The sequence below is a fragment of the Macrobrachium rosenbergii genome, chromosome 37 (assembly GCF_040412425.1).
Source record: "Macrobrachium rosenbergii isolate ZJJX-2024 chromosome 37, ASM4041242v1, whole genome shotgun sequence".
Taxonomy (NCBI): domain Eukaryota; kingdom Metazoa; phylum Arthropoda; class Malacostraca; order Decapoda; family Palaemonidae; genus Macrobrachium; species Macrobrachium rosenbergii.
In genome coordinates this window covers 33,274,641-33,300,115 of record NC_089777.1, presented here as the reverse complement: position 1 = coordinate 33,300,115, position 25,475 = coordinate 33,274,641, and the positions used below count along the sequence as shown (strand labels likewise).

At 36.6% G+C, this 25,475-nt stretch overlaps 1 protein-coding gene across 1 annotated transcript in view; it reads left to right on the top strand.

Annotated features, from left to right (window-relative positions):
• Positions 1-25,475, top strand: part of LOC136825460 (protein O-linked-mannose beta-1,2-N-acetylglucosaminyltransferase 1-like) — a 41,872-nt gene that overhangs the window by 3,678 nt on the left and 12,719 nt on the right. The window contains exons 3-14 of the mRNA XM_067081934.1: positions 2,212-2,368; positions 3,479-3,609; positions 6,040-6,252; positions 7,113-7,332; positions 8,431-8,561; positions 9,280-9,344; positions 10,835-10,993; positions 12,215-12,313; positions 15,223-15,421; positions 19,462-19,649; positions 21,357-21,459; positions 21,856-21,927. Coding sequence (XP_066938035.1) covers positions 2,212-2,368; positions 3,479-3,609; positions 6,040-6,252; positions 7,113-7,332; positions 8,431-8,561; positions 9,280-9,344; positions 10,835-10,993; positions 12,215-12,313; positions 15,223-15,421; positions 19,462-19,649; positions 21,357-21,459; positions 21,856-21,927 — 1,737 coding nt within the window. The remainder of the gene's footprint in view (positions 1-2,211; positions 2,369-3,478; positions 3,610-6,039; positions 6,253-7,112; positions 7,333-8,430; positions 8,562-9,279; positions 9,345-10,834; positions 10,994-12,214; positions 12,314-15,222; positions 15,422-19,461; positions 19,650-21,356; positions 21,460-21,855; positions 21,928-25,475) is intronic.

Below are 25,475 nucleotides of genomic sequence, written 5' to 3'. Positions count from 1 at the left end.
TTACAGCTTGTCTAAATTGGTTCACTGACAGGTATGACCTACAGTTATTAAATACCCCATACTTCCTGTAATAAATTTTTGCCAAGGGTAAATTCCCTTATACTTGTTTTAAATATATACATATATACACACACACATATATATATACATATATACATATAAATGTATTATATATAAACACACACATATATATATATATATATATATATATATATATATATATATTATAGATATATATATATATATATATATTATACACACTACCCTACACGCAGTTCTTGGCCCTCTGCATCCCTTAGAGATATAACATAGCTTTTACGTAGTGCAATAAATCCTGGTGAACGTAGTTTGCTGAATTCATATCCCCTCTTCAGAAAGTTTTCCATTACAGAATTAGTGTCCATTGTGAATGACAACTGACAGAAACTTATGGGCCGCCCTTGGATAATGACCCATGCTGTCATAGGGCGTCCTTAATTTAAACCAACCAGCCAACTCGAGGTGCAATGGGGAAAGAACCCAAATACATACACTGTAATCTGCCCTGATGGGAATATTTTCCTTTTAGGTATAAAAATCGGATAATTACTGTTCTCGCACAGACTGAGTGCTAATCAAAAATCACATTTGGAAAACTCTCCAGCCTAACTGTTACCTTTAGCTTAGATGCTATATCTTTCCTTTCAAAATTACCGAACCAAACTCCTAAAATAGTCTTCAGACTGCTACAGAATTTGCACCAGTCCTAATTCCAGCAAAATCTATTTGTCTCGTCATTCATTAGGCTCAAAATTTACTTGAAAAAATTTAAAGTATTCATTAAACTAATCAAAACGTCTTCTGTTTCTTTCCAGAGCAAAATCAGGTAATAACCTTTGTTTTACGTTTTGATACATTTTATAATTATCAATTTCATCTCTTCAAAAGCGTTGCAAATTAATTTTCTGGGCCTCAATTGTATGTTGAACACGAGAGAACAGATATTCCACTCTCCCCTAAATGCAAAACTTTACATAATCATAGATGGTATTTCGGATCATTTACTTTTCCAAACGGAGAACAGCTTCAGGACTAAAATACAAACAGCACCAGATCAAACCATCTCGAATATTTAAAAGTGTCGTAGGTAACCATGTGTTCCACAAACAGACCTTTTATACAAGCGCAAAATTTATGCAATTACTATAAAAGGCAGCACTGACGCCATCTACCGATGACTAGAAGAATTCTTAGAAAGAGTTAATGATTCCATCTTAAATCAAAGGAGGAGAAAGGGTAGTAGATGATTTAATTATCATTGGTGGTTTTTTCATATGACCTATAAATATAATTATGTGGAAATATGATGAGAAACAAATATTTAGAAAAATATGATAGTGAGAACAATCTAATTTGCGGAAATATTATACCAGCTTACTTGCCTGTCATTCTCATCAGTACCAATGAAGCCCTCGCTCTAGTGGTCAGCAAGAAGATCCAGAACTACAAAAATAAAAAAATAGATAAGTAAATACGCTAAGAAGATATAGCATTTCATTTCCACGTCAACAACATTTCCTAAAATATAGGAAAGATACAATGCGTATCTGAAATCAAGCTTTACCTTTTACCAAAGGCCCTTGAAATCATATACCTTCTGTTTTACGTCTTCTAATGAAATCCAGTTCAACAAACACCAGTGTTAGGACTACTCTGTATAGGTTTTATCCTGAATAAATGCTTGTATTAACTTCAAGAAACAAACCATGGAACTTTATTTCCAGTAGACTATATTTCAGTGCAAAAAGAAGACATTGGCGCACACACACACACACACACCACCTGTCGGGATATCAGAAGATTGGCTCTTACGTTACTGGTTAAGATCCAAAATAAACAGTATTATCGTTCTAGCTTTAATAATAATAATTCTACAGTATTTCAAAGCTGCTTGAACTCTTTTTTTTTTATCAATTTAAAAAATTCTTGCTTGTCTCAGCGCCTGAAATCAATGAGCCGTTTCATCTTGCAAAGGAGTAGCCTAGTCTACAGACAGATACATGTTAAGGGTATGGTTATTGCATTGACTTATTGTACTGACGCATTCATTGTCTGCTTCAGTCAGTGAGTGGCCGCTGGTGCCGCTGCTGGATTACTAAAGCTATAGAGCAAGGTAGTTGCACTATAACTGGTTTTCATTATGAAATATGACATTGCATCTTTTTCCTCTAGGTTCGTGAAATAGTCGTTGGAGACAGGCACATTCCTCTTCACTTAAACTTAAAGAAAGACCCCAGGTCGTTGGTCTACTCATTTATTATGCTAAACGAGACTCTGTGGACTGTGAGCGACCTTAATTATACCAACGCCAGCATGGATGATTTCAAGGGTAAGTAAATTTCTGCTCAAAGTCAAGTCTGTACAAACACCTTTTACCACATTAGCTGTTTGTAGACCCTAGGGATGTAGAATGCCTCACCTACCTGGAAAATATGGTGGTGTTTTTCTTTCTTTTTTTCCTTAAATTTTTGCCTTTTGACCTCTCAATACTTGTAGTTACCCACTTACCTATAGTGAGGTTCGCTTTTTGAGTGATGGAATGTTGACAATGGCTAAGACTTCTAGTTGCGAAATAAATGAAACTGACGATTCGTGTACCCAGAGGCTGAGCTGTCCTTCAGTTTTTAGTCTTCGTAAACGATGCAGCGTTTTCGGTTACTATTGTTTATATGCAGGTTTTAATATAAAAGACAGTATTGCCGTTAGGGTCGATGAAAAAGGCAATAGGAGAGAGGTGAAGTCTCTTCTCTCTCTCTCTGCTACCTCTGTTTTTATACCTACGTGGGACATGAGCCATTTGCATAAAAGAATTATTGCTTGCTTGGACTGTTCATTTACAGGATATACGAGAGGAGACGCCTCGTGCAAGTTATCTACAACTCTGGCACACTGCATTGCCCAAAACTGTGACGGAAGTTGCCCTTCGGGTGTGACCCTTATAGGGTGGGTGATTAACAGCACTAACCTCAGTTTCTCCGTGGCATAACGTTGTTTAACCTTGGCAAAATGACCGGTCTTAAACTGATATGAAAATTGAAAGCTTCCGTCAAAAGAAATATCACGTTCCTAGGCCTATGATTCTAATACTATCGAAGTTTATAATAATGATGATTCATAAACAAACCGAATTTCAAGTGAGAGAAATATATACTCGAAACTAGCTCTTTATTGATTTGTCTTGCAATAATATGAATATCATGTCTGACGCTGGATAATGATACACATGGCATCTGCTTACTGACTCCAAAAAACGGTCCGAATCACTTCCTAAATTTGTCGGAGTAAGGTTACTTAACTATTCAAAATTAGCCAGATGTAGTCTATTTTTACTTATTGTGGTTAACTCATTAGTTTGTTTGTTGATTAATCTACTTCAGTAGTTCTACGCCTGTATCTCTCGACTTGCTGTTTCTTATAACACTGTTATCTTCTGTTCCAGATGATCCTACTGTAATTCCCGTCCAAGTGTCGCTGGACTGGTCAGAGGCTCCGGAAGAGATTCCACGAGTATTCACCTTCACTCTTATGTCAGCACCACAGGAAACATACTTACAGGTGGACAATAAAACGGTAAGCATGTTGCCCTCTGTACAAGATCAACAGGGCTGGACTTTCGAGTCTTTTTTTCTACTTAGTATGTATTACTTTTTGCCAAAAGTAAATATATGGCCTTTAACCATTCCTACGAAGTTTCAAGAAAAATGTAATAGCAATGTCTCGTAAAACAAAGTAGCTAATTTCAGATATGTCTAGTTAACTCAGACAGCATTTGTACCATTTTCATGAATCTTACTCCTGTTGAGTAGGCTTCAAGCCAACTCCCTGGTTCATTCTGCTTTCTCCATCAAATTCAATTTTTTCTGCTCTTGAAGTAGTGGATAATGCAATAGAAAATGCAAAATCTTTCAATAAGTTCAATAACCAGAAGAGGATGACACCATTTGATTTATGGGAAAGTAGTAAAAATTTCTTTTAATTTATACCATTTTTCCCTCTGCATCCGTTCCTGACGCGCATACTTTCCTTGACCAAATCTTCTGTAAACTAAATCTTACTATCTGCCTGCATATTTTGTTTAGTTAATCGAGTGGCAGAGGCAGAACTTGGCACTTACTATTAGTTCTGTCCTCATTTTGCAGTAAATAAAGCTAGAGTCGAGACTGTAAGAAAGAAGATTCAGCTGCTAGAGGAAAAGATGCCATCTCTCTCAGTTTCTCAGTTTTTATAAGTCTATGAGCAGAGAAACAAGCCCACCATAAGTATACCTTAGTTTAACCAGACCACTGAGCTGATTAACAGCTCTCCTAGGGCTGGCCCGAAGGATTAGATTTATTTTACGTGGCTAAGAACCAATTGGTTACTTAGCAACGGGACCTACAGCTTATTGTGGAATCCGAACCACATTATAGCGAGAAATGAATCTCAATCACCAGAAACAAATTCCTCTAACTCTTCATCAGCCGGCCGGGGGAATTGAACTCCGGCCCATCGAGTGACAGTCTGAAGCTCAACCGACTCAGCTAACGAAGGGCTTCAAGACCACCATAACAAAACGAAAGACAAATAGGTGAATCCGGAACTGTGATAAAATTTCCTTGCCTCAATAAAGAAAACTGAATACGATAATGGTTACATAATCATGGTTACTTATAAAAGATGCGCAGTTATCGAACTGCATCCTATCACCTATGGTAATAGGAAGAAAAAAGTGAAAACCGGTACTTCCCACAAAGAATTGCTCTTACAAACTGTCGAACTTGTTTTCCCTTCGATTTTTTTGTAAATTACGTTTCGGAGATGGTAAATGTTGGAAGTATTCATAAAAAACTTTCATAGTTCAGTAATGTATTTTGTCCCTCATTCCCACCAAGATTCCAAGACAGGAGGCGACAGAACGCTACAGTAATGAACACAATTCATCGTACTTTTCTTTCCAAAAGATGGATTTTCCTCGGAGGGCAGTTGTGTGAGGGTTGAGGTGAAAGCTGAAGAGGCGGGTTAGACAGCATACGTTGGGTATTCACCGTGAGAAGTAATGATCACAGTAATTAACAAATTTCTTCTGTTTAAAGTCGAAATTATACACCGGCACAAGAAGTTTGTTTTTAGAGAAATGTCCTCAGTCCGATTGAATTCCAGTAAAATGAGTGTTATTGGACTCATTACAACCGAATTAAGCCGCAAGTATGAAATTTTTTAGTAATGTGCATCTTACCTTACACAGAATTGCTCTGTTATTTTTTTTTATTTAAACAAGTTGTATCTAACAAGTACATTGCTACCAAAGAAAGTACTAGTTTTTTACCTATACGAAGTTATAAAGACTTTTATGAACAATCCACAATCAATCATTATAATCATCCGAGTCTATTTTTGACGATCCTCTTATTTACTCTCATTTGGTCCAGCAGGCGGTATTTTTTAGTTGTCAGTTATAATTTATAATTTTCTTGACTAACTAGCCAATGTATGTCATGTGTTTTTGAGCAATGTTTCTCATTTTATCTTGAGTATTTCCTGATCAGGCTTCTCTTAATTTTCTGGCCATCTTAGGTCGTTCACACTGCAGCAAAACGTGTAATAATAAGCGTTCGTTGGCAGCTTAACGCGCACCCATCATAAACAGGTTGAATACAAGCCAACGACTCAGCGATATTTCCAACCAGTGCTTCACACGATTGTTCAGTTTTTACCAAAATCCATTCTGGACTTTACGTTTGCTGACCTGTTTTCGAACTGGTTGTGATATGTATGCGATAGGTTACCGACTTGTGTTAATGACATGTTATACTGTAGTCAGGACGCTCCCTTATAGAACAGGCATATTGTGAAAGGTGGCAGAATCGAATGTCGACAACACCAAGGAATGATGGATAAAGAATACCTTCTGTATTTAAGAGAGACCTTGAGCAGCTGAAATGTAGGAGGAGTATTATGCGCTACTTACACAAGTCTTATCTATTTACATCCGGAAACACTGAATCATTCTTTTCCTTTCAGATCCTTCAGCAACGCGGGATCGGTGAAATGATTGTGGGAAATGTCGTCATGATCGTTCCATTTGGTGGACTCTACTTATGGGTCCTCAATCCTTACACTGGACGATTTACTTTCAGTCAATATTTCAATACAGAGGACTATTTCGCGGATCAAGAGCTGACCTCAACCCTTCAATCTCTAAAGGAGGGAAGGGTGGCCTTGTTGACGACCTATGTACGTACGGTTTTGTTTTGCTTTGAGAGTTTAGGGCCGTTACATTAATAGTAATACAGCCTTCATTAACAGTTATGGTTCTGTTGCTAATGCTGATTGTTAATCTCTAAGATATAATATGAAGATTTACCTGAACAAAGGCGATTAGCCAAAATATCTGTCGTGCACAAATGCAATAGTGCATTCTGCATAACTGCCCTAGTTATTCAGGTAAGTGGTTGGTCTACCTGAAAAAACTAGGGCAGGAATGCCGAATGCACTATTGCATAATTTTATGCACGACAGATATATTGGTTAATGGCGCTTGTTCAGGTAAATTTTCATAATATATCTAGGAGATTAACAATCAGCGTTAGCAATAAATCCTTTAATGAAGGTTGTACTAGTATAGTGAGTATTCCAGTGTTGTAGTGGAATACATATAAAACTGAGTAAGCATTAATTTTAAATAGCATGCTGAAATCAGCATCATGGTGGTGGGGTAATTTCAGACTCATAAATCTCATTTTATTTATTTGGAGACCCTGAATGCAGTGACGATATCCTTGACACTATTTATCAGTGTTTGCCTTAATGTTTACTGTTACCCCATAAAGTAATAGTTAGCTCCATTTTATCACAAGTTATCATTTGTAAGTTGTATGCCTTTGTCATTCTACATTCTTATCATGATATATCTACTTGAACAAAAGGTATTCCAGTAATGCGAGTTAATGGAAAGCTGTAAAAGCAATTATCATATTGAATGGATGTCTTGTTTTGGGTAACAGCGATAATGAGACACAATAATAACAGGGTTATCTAATCAAGTGCACCAGTGGTGATGATAGTAGCAGTAACCATCAACCTCGTCTTTTCAGTATGATGTCTCTGGTCGTCTGGAAGAGGCATCAAAGAAAATATTAAGTTCTCTGGGGTCGTTCTCTGCACAACATCTGAAGTTTCGCGACTGCTGGGCATGGGCATGGTTAATTGGAAGAGGAACTCTTGGAGAGGTTCTTGTTACTAATCAGTGGGGCATCTATAGTCTTTCAGCAACTTTGCAACTTGAAGTCACTTTGCCTACGTTAGAGTCTACAGGTATGTTAATTAGATGCAACGATAATTTATGAAATAAGTCACAATATTAACCCTCTCTTAGTTTTAAGGAAAAATGACAGATGAAACCACAAAAAGTGATTAGACAGAAAACTGTTGAATTGCGTCTGAATAGTATGCTTACGAATCTACAGAATGCCTCTAGGATTCTATGGAATGACGGTGGGATATCAGTTGAGTATCCAGCTCTGCCTGGAATTCTATGTCAATATAGCGTAATAATCTCGAATTCTCTGTAAGCAAAACACAAGGTTATTTTATTACACCCTTTCTGGGGTGTCTTTCAGTTTAGGTAATTTCCATTATTTAGGAATTCTTTTGTGTACATGTCCCATTATAAAATAATTCCATTGTGAGTCTCATTATTTGACTGGAAGGAAATTCGGATCATTCCTAGATAGCGACCAACCAAAGTTTTAACCCGGTATGTATCCACCTTTGCGGCGTGTTTAGTACAAGCCCGTTGGCGATTACCGTAAAAACATAAACAAAAGACTGTAAATATCATAAAGATAATGACCCCCAAGAAATATTAGTCCTAGATAACGACCCCCGAAAACCCTTGGGGGTCACTATCTAGGAAAGATTCGGAAATTCATATTGAGGTAAGGAGTTGAAACTGAAGGAATATTAAGGATGCAAATGTGCAAACAAATTGCATTTACTTTAATATAAGGTCAAGCTACTCATGCATTAGAGGAATCTAAGGACATTTTAAGTAAAAATGTGGCACCGGAAGACTACAGGGCCCCGCAGGGGAGAGTTCCGTCCAGCGAGTCCTTAATAGACGTAGTATCAGACGAAACTCCTAACATGACGACACTGTTCAACAAGGAAGGGTTATAATTCCTGCACAATTACAGTATCTCAGCGATAAATCATTTCCTTAAGAAGCTGTGCAGAAACAAGTTGACCAGACTGACTGATGAAATAAAAAATAACAGCACAGAAATCGAGTAATAAAATGGTAAAGATAAATATATTTTTTTTATGTCTTAAAGAAGTTTGTCGGTGGGTCAAACAGAAAAGGCGAATTTGCTCATGCATCTATTTGTAAATTTATTTCTTTTCCCGATGAAGGTCGCTGGTGTGATAAGTGGCCCGCCGACGATAAGTGGGTAAAAAGACATAATTTTTGCGACGTGTATGATGGCTACGGTGATCTGTGTTCCTGTGAACAACCATATGAGCCAAGAACTGTCCCAAAGATGGTAAGTTTTTTTATGCCACTTTTTACATTTGTTACTTTTCTCAGTAATAAATACAATGGATTAATGAAATCCGCAAAACTGTTCTTGAAATGTATAATGGCTACTGTGATCTGTGTTCTTGTGAACATCGGTATGATCCCAGACCTGTCCCAAAGATGGTGAGCTTTTTTTATGCAACTGTTTACATTTGTTACGTTTATCAGTAATAATTACAATGGGAAAATGAAATCTGCAAAACTGTTCTTGAAATGTATAGCAAAATTCAAAAGTGAAAAAATTGGTTGATAATACCTCCGCATATATTTCCACTCACTGAAAAAATCAAGTGTATTTTTAAAGGTTATTCTATCTTGTCTGGCAAATGGTCTTCTGAGGCCTGTATGTATTCGTTTTACTGCCTCACATAATTCTGCCCAGAATTACTGTATGTTATTGATTTTGATTCGCTGGACTTACTTAATATGGCAGTTATAGTTGTATCAAACCTCAAGGTCTTGTATCATGCAAAAATTTTAACATTTCTTATGCTCCATCATGTAACATTAATTAAACATTTTAATCTCTGCCATCATGCCTCTTGATATTTCTTCTACTTTTAAAGGACATTAATTGAAGTTGACCATTTTCTAGTTAATCCTCTTTCATACTGACTAATTATGTAGTTTAAGTTCTTGGGCGAGAGCTTCCTTTTCAGTTTTTCTAATTTACTTCCTTCCAGGACACTTGGCGAGAAGATATTGGAATTGTGATCCTAACTGGAAACAGAACCAGATATTTTTACAGGTATGACTTCCAGTACCATGTGCACTAAAAGAAGTACTAGTTATTAAGGCAATGAATTTTGACTGATTGGCTGGTTTCTTTAGGCTAGTTTTGGATTTAAGAAAGTAAAGGCATCACGTATAAATGCTAATAGAAATTACGCTTGTATGGACAGGAAAAAGTCAATATGGGGAGGAAAGGAAAATGGGGTCTTAACTCATAAACTTTTTGAAAGAGCTATCTAAACAGTGTCCCATTTTCTTCATTACTTGCCTTTTTGCTTGACTTCAGTTGTCTCACTGAACTTAACACAAATTTCAGTGAGGTAGCAAATAAACGTACCTATTCCAAATAATTTTCAGGCCTTCACTACCCTAGTACAGATCCAAATATATCAAAACTACTTGCTCAGGGATTGATAATCTATTTTCACCCTGGTTTTAATCCAGTCAACCCAGTTCACTTTACTTTTCAAATTAGCTATTATGAAAACTACTCTCATAATTTTCATCAGTAAAGGTAAAAGCCATGTCTAATTCAGTTGTTCAAAGGCCATCTTTTGAGTGTGACTCAAATATTGGTAGAATCCTGCAGTGTCATCTAATGAGTACTATTTTGAAACTATTTCCCTTATCATCACTATCATAGTCTGGCAAGGCCATCTGTTTACTCGTTTCGGGATCTCCAATTTTCCACACAGGACAAAAACATCTCAAGCATAAGAAGTTCGAAATCAGTGTGTACATACTGCAAATGAGAACTGGTTAACAGTACTCTCGCTATGATACCAGTTTTTTTTTTAATTAAATTGCCCCTGATACTATCTCAGCTCTTCAACAAACACCATTGCAGATTATTCTGTATCATACCCATATTTAAACGAAAATTCTAGTGACATATAATAAATCATATGCTAAAAATATTATTCAATTAACGCCCCTGTATTCATCTAGTTATACAGGTTTCAAAAGCTGGTACTACTTCATTTACCTCGGTTAACGAGGCTCCTAAAGCCAACCCACTTTATCTTGTTTATAAAGATTCCCATAGCTAACATAGCTTTATTTGTCTACTGAATCCTGAAGGTGACACAACAATTCATCTTGGTTAAAAAAATCCTAAAGCTAATACCACCCTATTTACTTCGGTAATCAAGGTCCCTAAGGCTATCACATTGTGTTTATATTGGTTACAAAGGCTCTTTAAGCTAACATCACATTCTACCTTGATTAACTCCCAAAGCAAAGAATAAGTTGATAAAGACTCCTAGAGATAACAGCACCAACTTTGTCTTGGCTTTAGAGGATCCTGCAGCTAACACCACAATTCATCATGGCTAAACAGACTCCTAAAACCAATACCTATCTATTTATCTCGGTAATAAAGGTTCCTAAAGGTAGCAACCATAAGTATTTCATGGCTATAAAAACTCTTCAAGCTAACACCACTCTACAGTAGTTTGGTTCAATAGACCCATAAATCTGACACCACCATTCGTCTTTGCTACACAGGCTCCTAAAGCAAGTCTTAGACCAGCCGGGAGTCAATATCGACCATCTCCTGGTTTCGGTTGATGGCACACAACTCGAGACTCTGAAACTCATTGAACTCTTCCCTCTGAAGTACAAGGTTCACCAGCCAGAAGGGACACATAATGCCAGGATTTCTAGGTGAGAATATGGGGCTGATTTGGATGCATGTATTTACTTGTTTAATGAATTATCACCCTCGTTCTTTTTATTCGTGTATGGGCCTTTTGTTCTGTGAAAGTTTGCTCAGTCAATTGATGGCATTTTATGTTTCGTCTTGCCATCGTTTGACTAGTAATATTACAGAGAGAGAGAGAGAGAGAGAGAGAGAGAGAGAGAGAGAGAGAGAGAGAGAGAGAGAGAGCGTCTTTTCTCCTAGCGACATGCTGTTGAGACTTTATTTATATTGATTAAAAACAAAACTGTTGTTTACTGAATAACCAATCATACGAGATAAAGTTCTTTTTGAATTTAATATAAGGAGTTAGACTGCTGGCAGGGTATATATATCATTACTCTCATAAAGAACATTTGCTAACACTACTGCGTACTGTTTTTTATTCCAAATTATATTTGGCTAAGGCTGGGTAAGTATATATTTTTTTAGAACTCAGATAGGCATAAAGGCATAAAAAATTATTTGATCAGTATAGGAGGGATTGAAGTTATTTACTTTAGAAAAATTTTGATTACGAACAAAATGCAGATTGCCAGTAGACAATATATTTTCCATCTTTAGGAAACTAGAATGTCAAACAAAATTACGAAACCTCGTTTTGCTCTCCAGATCTCGCTTGAAATCGCATCAGACACACTACTGCTTTCCAGATTGATCCTAGGCACAAAGGCTGTGGAACACTTTATCTGATCAAAAAGTGGCAAAAGGAAATAATTTTATATCTATTTATATTTAATATTTTTACTGGAGCTATCGGTAAAATGGTGATGCACCTTTTCCTAAAAAGCCTGGTATGGAGTTTTCGAAAATGCAGGCAGGTTTAGAGGTTGATGCGCAAATGCTTAAGCACTGGTGCCAAGATATGTTCTTGTTTCATCATCTAGTGAAATTTTCCAGACGATACGCAATGCGCATTCCGCCTTCCACTGTGGCTAAATCCTTTAAAGTCATTGTCATTCTTTCATTACATCAATAACTGTAAGTGTCCGTACATTAATTATTAATGCGAGTGTAAAATGAAAGTTGCTTGTAAGTGAATGAAAATGTGTCAAAATGAAAAAAGGGATAATAAACAATCTTGAGAATGCTGCTCAGATTTTATATAAGTAAACACATGTCAAAATGAATAAGCCACGAAGCCTAAGAACGGACAATTTTCTCAGAGTTCATTTCCTTTCACACAGGCATATGAGGTTTGCTCTTTATTCTGCCCTGAACGTCCTTCCCTTTGACAAGTTCATCGTCCTCGAGGATGACCTCATCCTGTCTCCAGACTTCTACTCGTAAGTGTCACTCGGTAAGGATTCGTTTACTTTTCTCTCGGGGTCTCTTTCTGTGCTGACTGACTTTTTCTCAAAATTGCTTCTAAACAACACTCACAAGCTAACGGTGCTTCTCTTATTGCTGCTTTTCTACCTGTTATTATTATTATTATTATTATTATTATTATTATTATTATTATTATTATTATTATTATTATTATTATTATTATTTGATACGTGATGAGAAATATACTAGGTAAGTCCGCTAACTATTCATAAATGAATATTCTTTTGACAAGATAAGATGAACGTGTTTGATAAGTCACTCTTAACCAAGAGGTCGATGCTCATGTGATTCAAATAGACATAGCCAAGATCTTTGGACATAAACTTTCGGTTTTACTAAGAAAGGCAGAAAATAACTCTCTCAGAAAATTAGAGTAGTTTGCAAATAATTTGGACAATTTCTTTCATTAGAAAAAGAAATATGTATCTTGATCTCAGAGAAAATAAGTAAATGCTCTTCTCTTTGAACCCTCTGCAGGAAATTCTGCATTTGCTTGTATAAACTTAATAGATGAAGCATTCTACTGGTTCAATAACCACCCGTCTTCTGTAACTGCTAAAATGCTAATTGATCACTGCAAACTTACAAGAAAACTTTGTCGAGGGGAGTATAACAAGGTAGTATTTTAAGACTTACATAATAAACATATTTTACACCTACCATAGATTATGAAAAAATGTGAGCTAAATATTTTTAGAGTGGACACACAATTCTGCCTGGTTACGCAAAGTACTAAAGATGTTTTCAAGTAATATGAGGAACACCTTCAGATGACAGACCAGATGTAAATTCAGTGAAAATACGACACAAATATCACCGGGAAAAAAAACCATTTCGCTTTAATAAAAAAAAAATTCAATGGAGATAAAAAACATTTGTACCAAGCAACGTAATTGGTACAAGTTCCTCTTTGATGGTCTACCAAAATATTTCCCGGGGGAGGGGGAAGTGGTTGTTACGAGGCTTATTTAATAATAAGGCAGCCAAACTAATGATGAATAAATGCCCTCTTGATAAAGTCACGTTCAACCTAGCAGATCTTAGGTGGCTGCCTAGTAAAACAAGGACCGTATACAAAATATGTTTCAGCGTGCGTTAAGATGAAGAATATAGAAGCTATACGTCTGAAACACCTGCTAGAGCAATATGCTACTGAACATGCAACTATTGTGAACTCGAATGAGTATAGATTAATAGAGCCATAAGTCTACGAAGATTCAAGGAAAAATGGACTTCTGAACACACGGCACACCCAAACTATTCAACAAATAGTTCTAAGAAGCAAATAAATGTAAATACTTGGAGATAGTCAAGAGGAAATGAGTCACACTTTAAAAAAACAATTATATCATACGAAAACAAATTTTCAAGCATTGGCGTCGCTATGGGGTGGCCAGAGGCGGGGGCCCGGGCCCCCCAAGTCAGATGCTTGGCCCCCCTGGTTGAAATTCCCTTTGCAGCTAAACTTTAACCCTTTGGTGGTCAAAAGCAGAATTATAGTTATAGGTTTTTAACGCAAACGACCTGTCTGTTCATGATATTTTGATCCAACTTAATGGTATCAACTTATGTAGTTACAGTTTTGAATAAGTGTAACGCAATTTGCTGCTGCTACTTAGAGTTAATTTCCAGGGGGAGGAGATGAAGAAGGGGTAATGGGATACGTTGACATTTTGAAGAGATTTTGCAGGATCATGAATGATGTGCACTATTTTGATATATTTATATGACGAGAATATTATACTATAGTTGAAAATGAACAATTGATAATAGAAATTAGGCTAGTGTTGAACAGACGGTTGTGAGGAAATTTACATTACACTATTTGATACATTTGCATAGAGTAAGAGTTGAAAATTAAGTGAAAATTGAGCTATGTCATTTCAAAGACGGGTTTACTAATTACAAATACTATTATTTTCCTTCATCCACATGGATATATACCTTCGGGAATAGTATATTTTACTCATTACAGACTTGGTACACTAGTTTTGTGTAATTTTCTTTGGGCCCCCCAAAAACTATCGTTGCCCCATCTAGGCGCCCCCACTGATGGAATGCCAGCTACGCCCACTGTATTCAAGACAACTAAAAACTATTACAATAAAAGTGACTCGCCTGATGGACCGTGCGAGGGGCGAAAGAGGCCTTCCTGGAATAAACAAGGATCGAGATAAATGCAGAGGCATCACGCTTTCTCTCCTCAACTAACTTTTATTTTCCTTCAGGTTAACTTCGTCCTTCTCGTCGCTTCTGGCCATAAAGGAAATGATAAAGATTTTAATATATACATAAGAGTATATTTAGGCAAGCGTGAGCAAACAATTTCACTGTATGCTCGTGGAAACTCACTACATTCTAGCTTGATCGTCCGTGCTAAGATTATTTTTATTATAGTGCGCCATAACAGATAACGAACTGAAACATAGAAAATGGTTTCTAATTAGCTTTGTGAAATGATTTCGTATTTTCCATATGACTGATATTCCTACTTTCTGAGCTTTTCTGCTAAAGATGAGCACAATTTCTTTTCTTACTCTTAGTAGATAGTCTATATACAGACAAGATATCCCATTGCCTTTGCACCAGGTACATGCAAACATATTTTCTTTATTTCTTGGCAGTAGTTATTGATGATTCTTCATTACCTTTAATTTGCAAGTTTAAAAAACCTCCCTTTTTTGCAGCAATTTTTTTTTCATAACAGGCGCTTGCAAACAATTTTCATGCATTGTTCACAAGGAATATACATGACAGCTTATCTTTGCAACATAACGAACAGAACTTACATTCTTTACAGCAAATATTTCTTATTTTCTTTAAAATATATACACGATTCCTCATGCTCTCTCTTTTGGGACAGGTATATGCAACAAACATCCGCCATCTTGGACAGAGACCCAAGGGTGTACAGCGTCTCTGCTTATTCCCATTTCTCGTACGAACACACAGCCTTCGACGAATCTCGTATCAATCGAGTTCACTCGTTTCCGTCGTACGGATGGATGACCAAGAGGTCCATTTTGACCGAGATCCTGCCGAAATGGATCCCTGTGTTTGTGGTGAGTGGAAACTGTGTTCCGTTAAGATTAGTGCTGCAAAAGCGGTGTCGCTGTTTTTAACGAGCATTCTTTAGCTGTTTCTGCCTTAAGCAGCTCATTTCATAGTAGGTTTTGGTAAATATTTTACGGACGCTTGCTCTTCCTGCTCCAGTCCTCCCTACATATAATTCTATATATATATATATATATATATATATATATATATATATATATATATATATATATATATATATATATATATATATATATATATATAATGTATGTATATACACACACACATATAGATATATATATCCATAAAAGGAGCAGTTCCAGAAACAAAGCTTTTGGGATGAGGTTGCTAGACTGCTCGAGAGCAAGCTACCCTGTGCATACAGCATCATCTAACAATCTTAGAGAGAAAACTCATCCCAGGTGAAGGTGGCTGGTGGGGTAGCCAATCCCACGCCATTTGTGTATGTATGTATGTATGTATGTATGTATGTATGTATGTATGTATGTATGTATGTATATATATATATATATATATATATATATATATATATATATATATATATATATATATATATATATATATATATATATATATATACCCCACCTGCCACCTTCACCTTCAGAAGATGCAATCAGTCCAATTGGGCATCATGGCTGAATGGTACAAAGCTCGCTTCACGCTTGCTAGATCTGTTAATCGCTCCCGGATCACTTCCCAACTACATCTGCTAGGTCAAGAAATGGGGAAATGGGGTTAGCAACCTCATCTCTAAAGACTTGCTAAGAAACAGAGACTGTGCCCTTCTGGTGCCAACCCCTCCAAAGTGAAAAATGGTGTCAGGTAGAAAAGTTGGAAAAGCAAAATATCATTAATTAATGATAAGAAGACTAAGCAGAAGAGAGTCACGTGGTTTTTATGCAAATGAGTAGAAATTTTCGGGCCTGAATTCTGCATAAAATTGTTTTAGATTAAAGCTATAATTGAACTGCTATGTTCAAAATCAAGAGAATTTGTTAGAAAATAGCGTAAGTTCTAGGAACGGCAAGGAATCGCCCACTAAACAATTTTTATACCAATTTAGTTAAGAAAACGCGACGTCAGGTTTCTGTACATTTTTGAATACCGAATTCATCACTAAATTCTGATTGGCTGATATCCTCCACACATTTATCTTGCATATATACGTATAATTATTAACTCTAATAGGGGTTATTTATATGAAAATTGTATAGCCTTTCAGGTAGTATGCAGAATAGGGAGACAGGGATATTCAGCGTTATTTGGGGGGGGGGGATGGCCCAGAAGGGGCACGGCGCCCTAAGTTAGGTTAGGAAGGTAAGATCTGGTTAGGTCAGGACGCGGCATTCTTAGAAAGGTTAGGTTTTCTCACGCCTACCCTTGTCTCCCTACTCTGTGCCCGCTCCAGACTTTCTTATCCATTTTTATATATTTTCCCGTTTTCTTGTTGAAGACTTTTGCAACTTGTGTTTCCTCAAACTAACTCATCAAGCATTTACACCTGACTCTGTTTGACCACCAGAAACAGGTGACTAAAACTTATGTTGAATGTCTAGGTTCTTTAATTACATGCGATTTACTACAGAAAAGAGATTAGTATCTACCGAAACTGATAAAAATAAGTATCACAAAATGCTGTTCCTATAGTCCTATGAGTTGTATATAGAATTTAGGCCAAAGGCCAAGCACTGGGACCTATGAGGTCATTCAGCGCTGAAACGGAAATTGACAGTAAAGGGTTTGAAAGGTGTAACAGGAGGAAACCTCGCAGTTGCACCATGAATCAGTTGCTAGGAGAGGGTGGAAAGTAAGATGGAAGAAAGAGAATATGAAAGGAGCTACAGTAAAAGGAACGAAAGGGGTTGCAGCTAGGGGCCGAAGGCACGGTGCAAAGAACCTTGAGTAACGCCTACAGTGCACCGCATGAGGTACACTGACAGCACAACCCTCCCTACGGGGTATAGTCTTATGAGTTCGTTTGAAGAATTGCATTTCCTTTATGCAACTGTTTATGTCGATGACGTCAACAGGAAAGTCGGAAAAATGGAGCGAAGGAGGATGGGTTATCTTATCTCGCTTTACTGATTTGTTTTATCGCCCTGAGACCTTCAGCATTAATGGTCAACTATTGGTAATTCTGTAACTAAATGTTTAAATCTTGCCCGGACGAGTCTTGTCCTTCCCTCAACTCACCGAGAAAGAAATCTGCAACAATAAAGTCTATAATTCCGAAAAGTTTGCCGTTTGCTTTCTCATCATCATTATTATCACCTCCAGCGCCACGTGACGCAAAGAGCCTCTGTGAAATTCTGACAGTCGTGTTTTTTATGCACTTTATCTTTCACAAATCTCCACTCACCCTCAGCTTTCCTTATCATAGTTTTCATCTAAGTAGGTCTGGGTGTTCCAGATATTCTAATGCCTACGTGATATTCTCCCAGGGATTGTACTTTCTAATACATACAATTTTATCAAAATTGTTTCTTGCCTTTCAGAGGCATCTGCTGTAGGTATAATCGGCCCTAAAGTATGCGAATAGATTTTTATTTAATAGTATAAATCATTCAATTACAAACATATTTAATGCTCCTTGCGGGGATTACAATTGAGATACTGCAGTCCAATGGTGTAAGGAACGGTTTTAAGTTAAGTATATCTTAGTTTAACCAGACCACTGAGCTGATTAACAGCTCTCCTAGGGCTGGCCCGAAGGATTAGATTTATTTTACGTGGCTAAGAACCAACTGGTTACCTAGCAACGGGACCTACAACTTATTGTGGAATCCGAACCACATCATGACGAGAAATAAATTTCTATCACCGGAAATTAATTCCCCTAATTCTTCATTGGCCGGTCGGAGAGACGAACACTGGGCCAACAGCGTGCTAGGAACGGTTTTAAAGGCGTGGATGAGATGAATAATCATTCCTTTGCATAAGGGTAAAGATGGGAGAAGAGACTAAGAATTACAAAGCCATAACATCCCTTAGTATACCAGGGAATATGGATGATAGGATTCTGATACTGGGAAGTGAGACACCTAAACATTCATGAAGCTGAAGCAGTGATTGTGAGGAGGTCAACGGACTGCTGCTAAACCTTCCGTGTAGAAAAATTAAGCAGCAGCTTTCGCTGCAGGAGTTTTCATATAAATATAGAAACGCCCCCTGTTCGCTTATATCTGAGTAACTGAGTTCGATAACTGAAATTATAAGAGCTGCAGTAAAACCTCATCATAATTCAGTGTCCTTTTTTCATTACCAGGCTGTGAGAAGTTTATCTGTACGCATGATTTTTATGTGTTGTCACAGTCGCGTCCAACGACCATAAAAGTTTCAATATCGAGCATTGAAGACTTGCCGTGAAGAATTTTACCTCTTTATGGTTTTGAAAATAGACCAATAAAAGTGATATATTTATGTTTAAATGACTTAGCAGTTGCAACGCCAGTCTTGGGTACGAAATCAATGAGTTCATTAATGCAAGCACTAAAAATTTTTTCTACATCTCGGATAAAACTTATACAGTCTTATATTACAGCAAACGTTTCACTATTATCTGTAGCCTGACGTTAACTTGTAACTTAATCTTTAGACATACCACCTTGTCAATTAATGTCTTAATTTGCGTTTACTCCAAAAAAAAAAAGAAAAGAAAAGATTGACGATTATTTGAGTAAATTATACACAAAGAGCCTTTGTTCAGTTTCCTAAATTTTCTTGGAAATTATTTGTAATGCACTGAAGCACAAAGCTCTCTTCATTTTTTTTATTTTTTACTTTTTGGTGTAAAGATAATTTTCTTATGTCTACATATATTGTTTAAGCCTCTCAAAGTAGCCTGATTACTCAAGAAGCAGTGAGGACTTTTACATGTTAGGTGTTTAATACAAAGCGTTCAGATTTGTAGAAATAAGTAAATTTATGTTCGATTTACATCAAGACATTATAAAAAATGTCATTTCCAACTGTCTAAATGTTTTATAACTGGAAGCCAGACTTTGAAATATTTTTTTACCTTTTGTAGCAAACAGACTGGGATTACTGGATGGGATCAGGACTTATAAGAAAGGGGAGAGAGACCATCATACCAGAGATATCCCGGACGTCCCACGCAGGACTGCAAGGGTCCCATTTCTCAGGGTTCCTAACTAAGAAGAGGTATTCAAACAAACCGACCTCGCGAAATCCCAACGCCATTGTTAATACAACCATGTAAGTGGAATTATAAAGATTATGCTTTAATTTCAGTTTATATTTGAATTTATTAATTCTAATATATTTTTAATGAAGTTCATTAGAAGGACAATTACCACCTATTCCTAATGTAATATTTATTATCCCTTATTTTATTCTAATGTATTTATTGAGAATGATAACTGCACATGTATTCCTGGTGTAATTCAAGTCTGTCTCTAATATATTACTAAATTGATTTCGTTTGGAAGATAACAGTTTATGCATTCCTGATGTAATTATAATGTATTCTTAATTTATTTCTAATACACTTCATCAGAAGGAAAATGGCGCATATATTTCTGATGTAACTCTAATTTGCTTTATGATGAATTTCTACCGTAGTGTTTTGCTACCTCTAGTGAATGAAATTAATGGCCATCCCTGGAGAAATTAAGACATCCGTAATTTGGGAGCCAAAGGGGCCCATAAATTTGGAATGCCGATATCATTAGCTTGAAATTCAAGGTTACATCTTGAGATCTCAGCTGACCATAACTTAGGGGCCCAAGATAGCCAGAATTCCGGAAAACTAAGATATCAGTAACTTAGCTGGCAAAGGCAACTGTAATTTGAGAATATTATCAAGTTACCTGGAAACTTAAGTTAGAGTAGCTTGTTACCAATGGCGGCCATAAATTGGGAACCTAAGGCCTCAGTAACTTGAAACCCTAGGTTAACCATAACGTAGGAACTTGAGTTACAAATAACTAGATGACCCAAGCTATGAATAACTTGGGTGCACGAGTGAGCATTAACCGGGAAACATAATTATTGTACAGCATAAATGAGGAACCCAGCTTTTTGGTAACTTCTGAACCTGCGTTATGAGTAACACAGGAATCTAAGCATGGAATAACTTGAGAGCATAAAACTGCATTGAATAGCATCGAGCAACTCTGCCACTGCCCAAACCCCGCCCCTCAAAAAGTGTGAAATTAGGATCAAGGAAAGAAATAGATTTTAAATGGATGAGCGAAAGTTAAGTATACCTTAGTTTAACCAGACCACTGAGCTGATTGACAGCTTTCCTAGGGCTGGCCCGAAGGATTAGATTTATTTTACGTGGCTAAGAACCAACTGGTTACCCAGCAACGGGACCTACAGCTTATTGTGGAATCCGAACCACATTATAGCGAGAAATGAATTTCTGTCACCAGAAATAAACTCCTCTAATTCTTCATTGGCCGGTCGGAGAATCGAACGCGGCCCCAGCAGAGTGCTAGCCGAGAACGATACCAACCCGTCCAATGAGGAACTAAATGGATGAGCAAGAAGCAACAGCCAGCGAAGATAGCTTCCAAGCTTTGCTCTGATTTCTTTGCTTCATTAGCAAATAAAGGGTTAATTAATAGGTTTTCTGGTCCTCTTTCACTTGAATAAAAAGCAGACGGAAGAACCGAAAAGAAAATTAGATTATACAAGGGCGATGACAATTTTTTATAAGAGGGTTTCACTGCCTCGTTACAGTCTTGTTCGTAGGCTGACTTCATAAATTTCCATTTTCCAGAGTTTTGATAGTTCGATATGTATTCACTGTACATTTATGTGAAATCTGCGCGTACAAACAGGGATTAAATGGCTTCAAATGCATATTTTATATTTTTTTTGTATGGTCAAACCCCCTTTGTTTAAGAATGCCTCCTTGTGATAGATATTATTCCTTACCTTTTATTTGAATTACAGGGTAGAAGTATCTGCGGTGGAAGAAGAACTCGAGAGCCTCCTGGGTCGGGCCACGCTTCTAAATGTCACGAACCCTTACACTTTCGTTTTCCCAAACGCTTCCGTAAGTAAAAAAATATTTTAACTGATAACGCTATTGTCCGCATGTCAAAATTATTATTATTATTATTATTATTATTATTATTATTATTATTATTATTATTATTATTATTATATTCTACTTTATGAACTGCATGCTTTATGAAAGTAAAAGAACACCAAAGTTGGATAAAGGTAGGGCAATAGGAGGTTTAACCCTTTATGTTACATTGGGTTAAATCCTTTCCCTTTGAAGAACATACTTTAGAGCAAATGTGCGTTATATTATATTAATATATCTACGTCATCGTAGGTGATTATTTAAGAAGTATATTTCATGTCAATAAATGCAGTGACAAATAAAACCATTTTTTTTATGGAAGGTGGAGATCTTAATTTACAGTGAATTTGTTTTCCACAGGGAGAAGTGAGTCTAGTGTTTGTCAGATTAAAGCATGAAGAAGATGCAATGTCCTTCCGGATACTAGCAGACGTAAGTATTGTTGATAATGTTTTCCCAGTGACGCCTAAAGGCGCACCTCATTCCTAACGGTTCTTGAAATACGTTTCTGCCTTTTATCACATCCATCGTTTTAAACTACAAACCCGGAAAATCGTTATAACCATCGTCGGGCTCTGACTTCGAGCATCGGTCTATTATTTTGTTGACATTGTGGGAAGCTTACGAGGGAGAGTAACAAATGAATGCTTATGAGACAGACGAGAGAGAATATGCCAATATACAAGAATGCATTCCATCTTCTGTACCTAAATACAACGAAAGCGTACCGTCATTGAAAATGTATGTTAATCCAAAAAGGGAAAATTAAAAATCTGTCACTGGAGAAGCATTTAGAGATGTATGTTTTTCTTGGGCGTGTCGATTTTACCTCAATCTGGGTGACAATAATGCAAGCTAATAAGTGGTAAGGATATGCTCAGCCCAACTGAAAATCATGCGCACTTTTCGATGAGCACTAACTAAAAAGGATAGATTATGTTAAGTACTGAATTTCGTCAAATAATCAAAAGTTAAAATAAAAAAGTCGAGGCCTGGGCGTATATTACAATGGTTTAAGACGATGTGATCATAGTTATCTCTCTCTCTCTCTCTCTCTCTCTCTCTCTCTCTCTCTCTCTCTCTCTCTGCATTGTTTGTTATTCTCTCTCGTCTCTCTCATAAGCATTCATTTGTTACACTCCCTCGTGAACTTCTCACGGTATTTTATTTCATCCTGTCTGCGGGTGAGCGCATCTCACGGTGTTGCCATGACCAACTGTCAATGACTGTTTATTTTTCGGTGACAGATGAGTAGAAACAGTTTTTCTACTTCCTACACATAACCTCGTTCTGTACTTGAATTCGGACGACGGTTGGTCATGGCAATGACTTGTTTAACGAAATGTAATAAATGTTCAACTGTGTCTTAACATCGCCGTCATGTCAACAAGTACGCAATTCCGTACATTTTACACGACATCCTGTAAAGTCTCCCTAAAACTCTCTGCAACACGTATCCAGTAGTTTTCATCCAGAAATCAATGACATTCTTTTGTTCACGAATAGAAATGATTTTTTCCTCGTCAGAATATCATTGTTTATCGTACGAATATCATTACATAAAAAAATAACAAGGAAGAAAAATTTCTTTTAAAAAAGATGTACGGAACATTTCGAAAAATTCACTTTACATCTCTAGGACGAGGAGTCAAGGAGGAAACTGAAGTTTGCATCAAAAAAAGTTAAGCATTATTACTAATGCAACGCATACTGTCTAAGAACTGTCGAAATTAAGGAAAAATGGTAAAATTTTGCATCAAACCGTGATCGCATTTTGGACTTGAAAATATAGTTTTCCTTTATTTTAACCTGAGCTTTGAACGCTTATGGCGTAGTTTTTGTTGACAAATGATCTAGCCAACCACACCTAAAAACATTCCATAAATTACCTGAATCAGTGAGAACTATCAATGGGATTAAGGTTCTTCTATTTCCCTCGTTTTGTGTTTTCCCAGCCAAAAAATCCTGCTTTCCCACCGCGGTCCTCCGAGTTGTACGATATAAGTAACGGTCGGGTTCACTATCTCTAAAAGTACCCATATTTTAAGGAAACGAATGTTAGAGACGTTCTAAACAAAGAACAAAACATAGAAAAATGATAGCTTTAAGTCCAAAGTGCAATAATGGTTTAAAGTAAAATAATGCCAGAAAAATATATCTTCCATTACGGTTGTAGAAAATACAATAGAAAAACAAGTAAAAAATGTGCCGAAGTTTCTTCGGCGTAATCGAGTTTTCTGTACAGCGTATAATGCTGTATGAGCCGCGGCCCATGAAACTTTCAACCACTGCGGGTTTATGGAAACTGATTTTTTAGTTTTCTGTAAAAGGATAACTGTTGAGACGGCTTTGTCAGTCCGTCCGCACTTTTTCTGTCCGCACTTTATCTGTCCGCCCTCAGGTCTTAAAAACTACTGAGGCTAGAGGGCTGCAAATTGGTATGTTGATCATTACGGACGGACATAAAAAGCCATCTCAATAGTTTTCTTTTACAGAAATCTAAAAAATCAGTTTCCATAACCCTGCTTCTTGTGACGTCACACAAGGGCGAGAACTTGAGTCAACTGACTCGGGCAGATGAAAAATAGGCGAATGCACAGCACCTCATCTCTAACTACGGTCTTTAACTAACACGAGGTTAATGTGCCGATAAGCGACATTGCATGGCAGTTTAGCGTCAACTAAACAGCCGTATATAGATGGACACGACGAAAAGGAAGAAATGTGAATACGTTGCTTGGAAGATCTTGTTGTATCAGGCCTAGTGCTCTCCAAGATCAGCGGATCATAGACAAGGCTAACACCATTATTATATACATACATACATACATACATACATACATACATACATACATACATACATACATACATACATATATATATATATATATATGTATATATATATATATATATATATATATACTGTATATATATATATATATATATATATATATATATATATATACTGTATATATATATATATATATATATATATATATATATATATATATATATATATATATAATTAATTTTCTGTTTTCTCAGCATAGGAACAATATATGTTGACTATCGCTTTGTCCTTCCTCACAATTAAGAAAATAGTTGGTCTGTTTCTATAACTTAAAAAACTTTCAGTAAATGCGCAGTCTCTCTCTCTCTCTCATAGGTTGAATATCATCTCCCTTAACCCCATCCACGAATAATAGGCCTAGACCTATTTCAAATACATGAAAGCAATTTTAATAAAATTTTGCTCCCTCTCTTTTCATGTACTGACTAAAACTTTCCCCTTTGCAGTTGAGCTTTACACGTAGGCCTACTTCCAATCTTAACCAGCCGCACATCTCTTTTTTGCTTTAGAAATCGACTGAATATTGTAGTTATCTTTTTTAACAGTCAGCGGTATCCATATAAGCCAATGGTTCATTCACTTATCCAAAATGCTAGCAGCAATAGTGAACCAGAGGCAAGATGTTACGATACCTGAATAAACAGTGAGCACAGATGTAGATACCGGTCCAACATGGCATCTTATTTCAGTTTCCTTGCATATGTAGGGCTAACCTTTTCACCACATCATTGGTCTTGTAAAATTAGAGCAGCCACTGATATCACATATCACCATGGCAATAACATCTTGAACCTTAGAAGCACAAACACTAGACGCAACATTTGTTGCTTGCAAGACTGAAGAAGACACGCCCGGATTGCCAGCTGAGCGGATAGGTATTAGGTACTGAATGACATCATGGGCAAAAGGATAGAAAACGGGAATTTATAATTTTATTATTATGATTTTATTCTTGGTAGATACGTTTAAATACCTTTAAATAATAAATATATACAAGGGGACCTAATTAGCTGCTTGTCATCTCACCGAATGTAGTAACAACTGCAATAAATCAGATTTTGATATGCATTAACATGTGGTAAAATTGTCTGAAAACAAACGTAAATACCAGTCGGCATAGCTCTGAAAT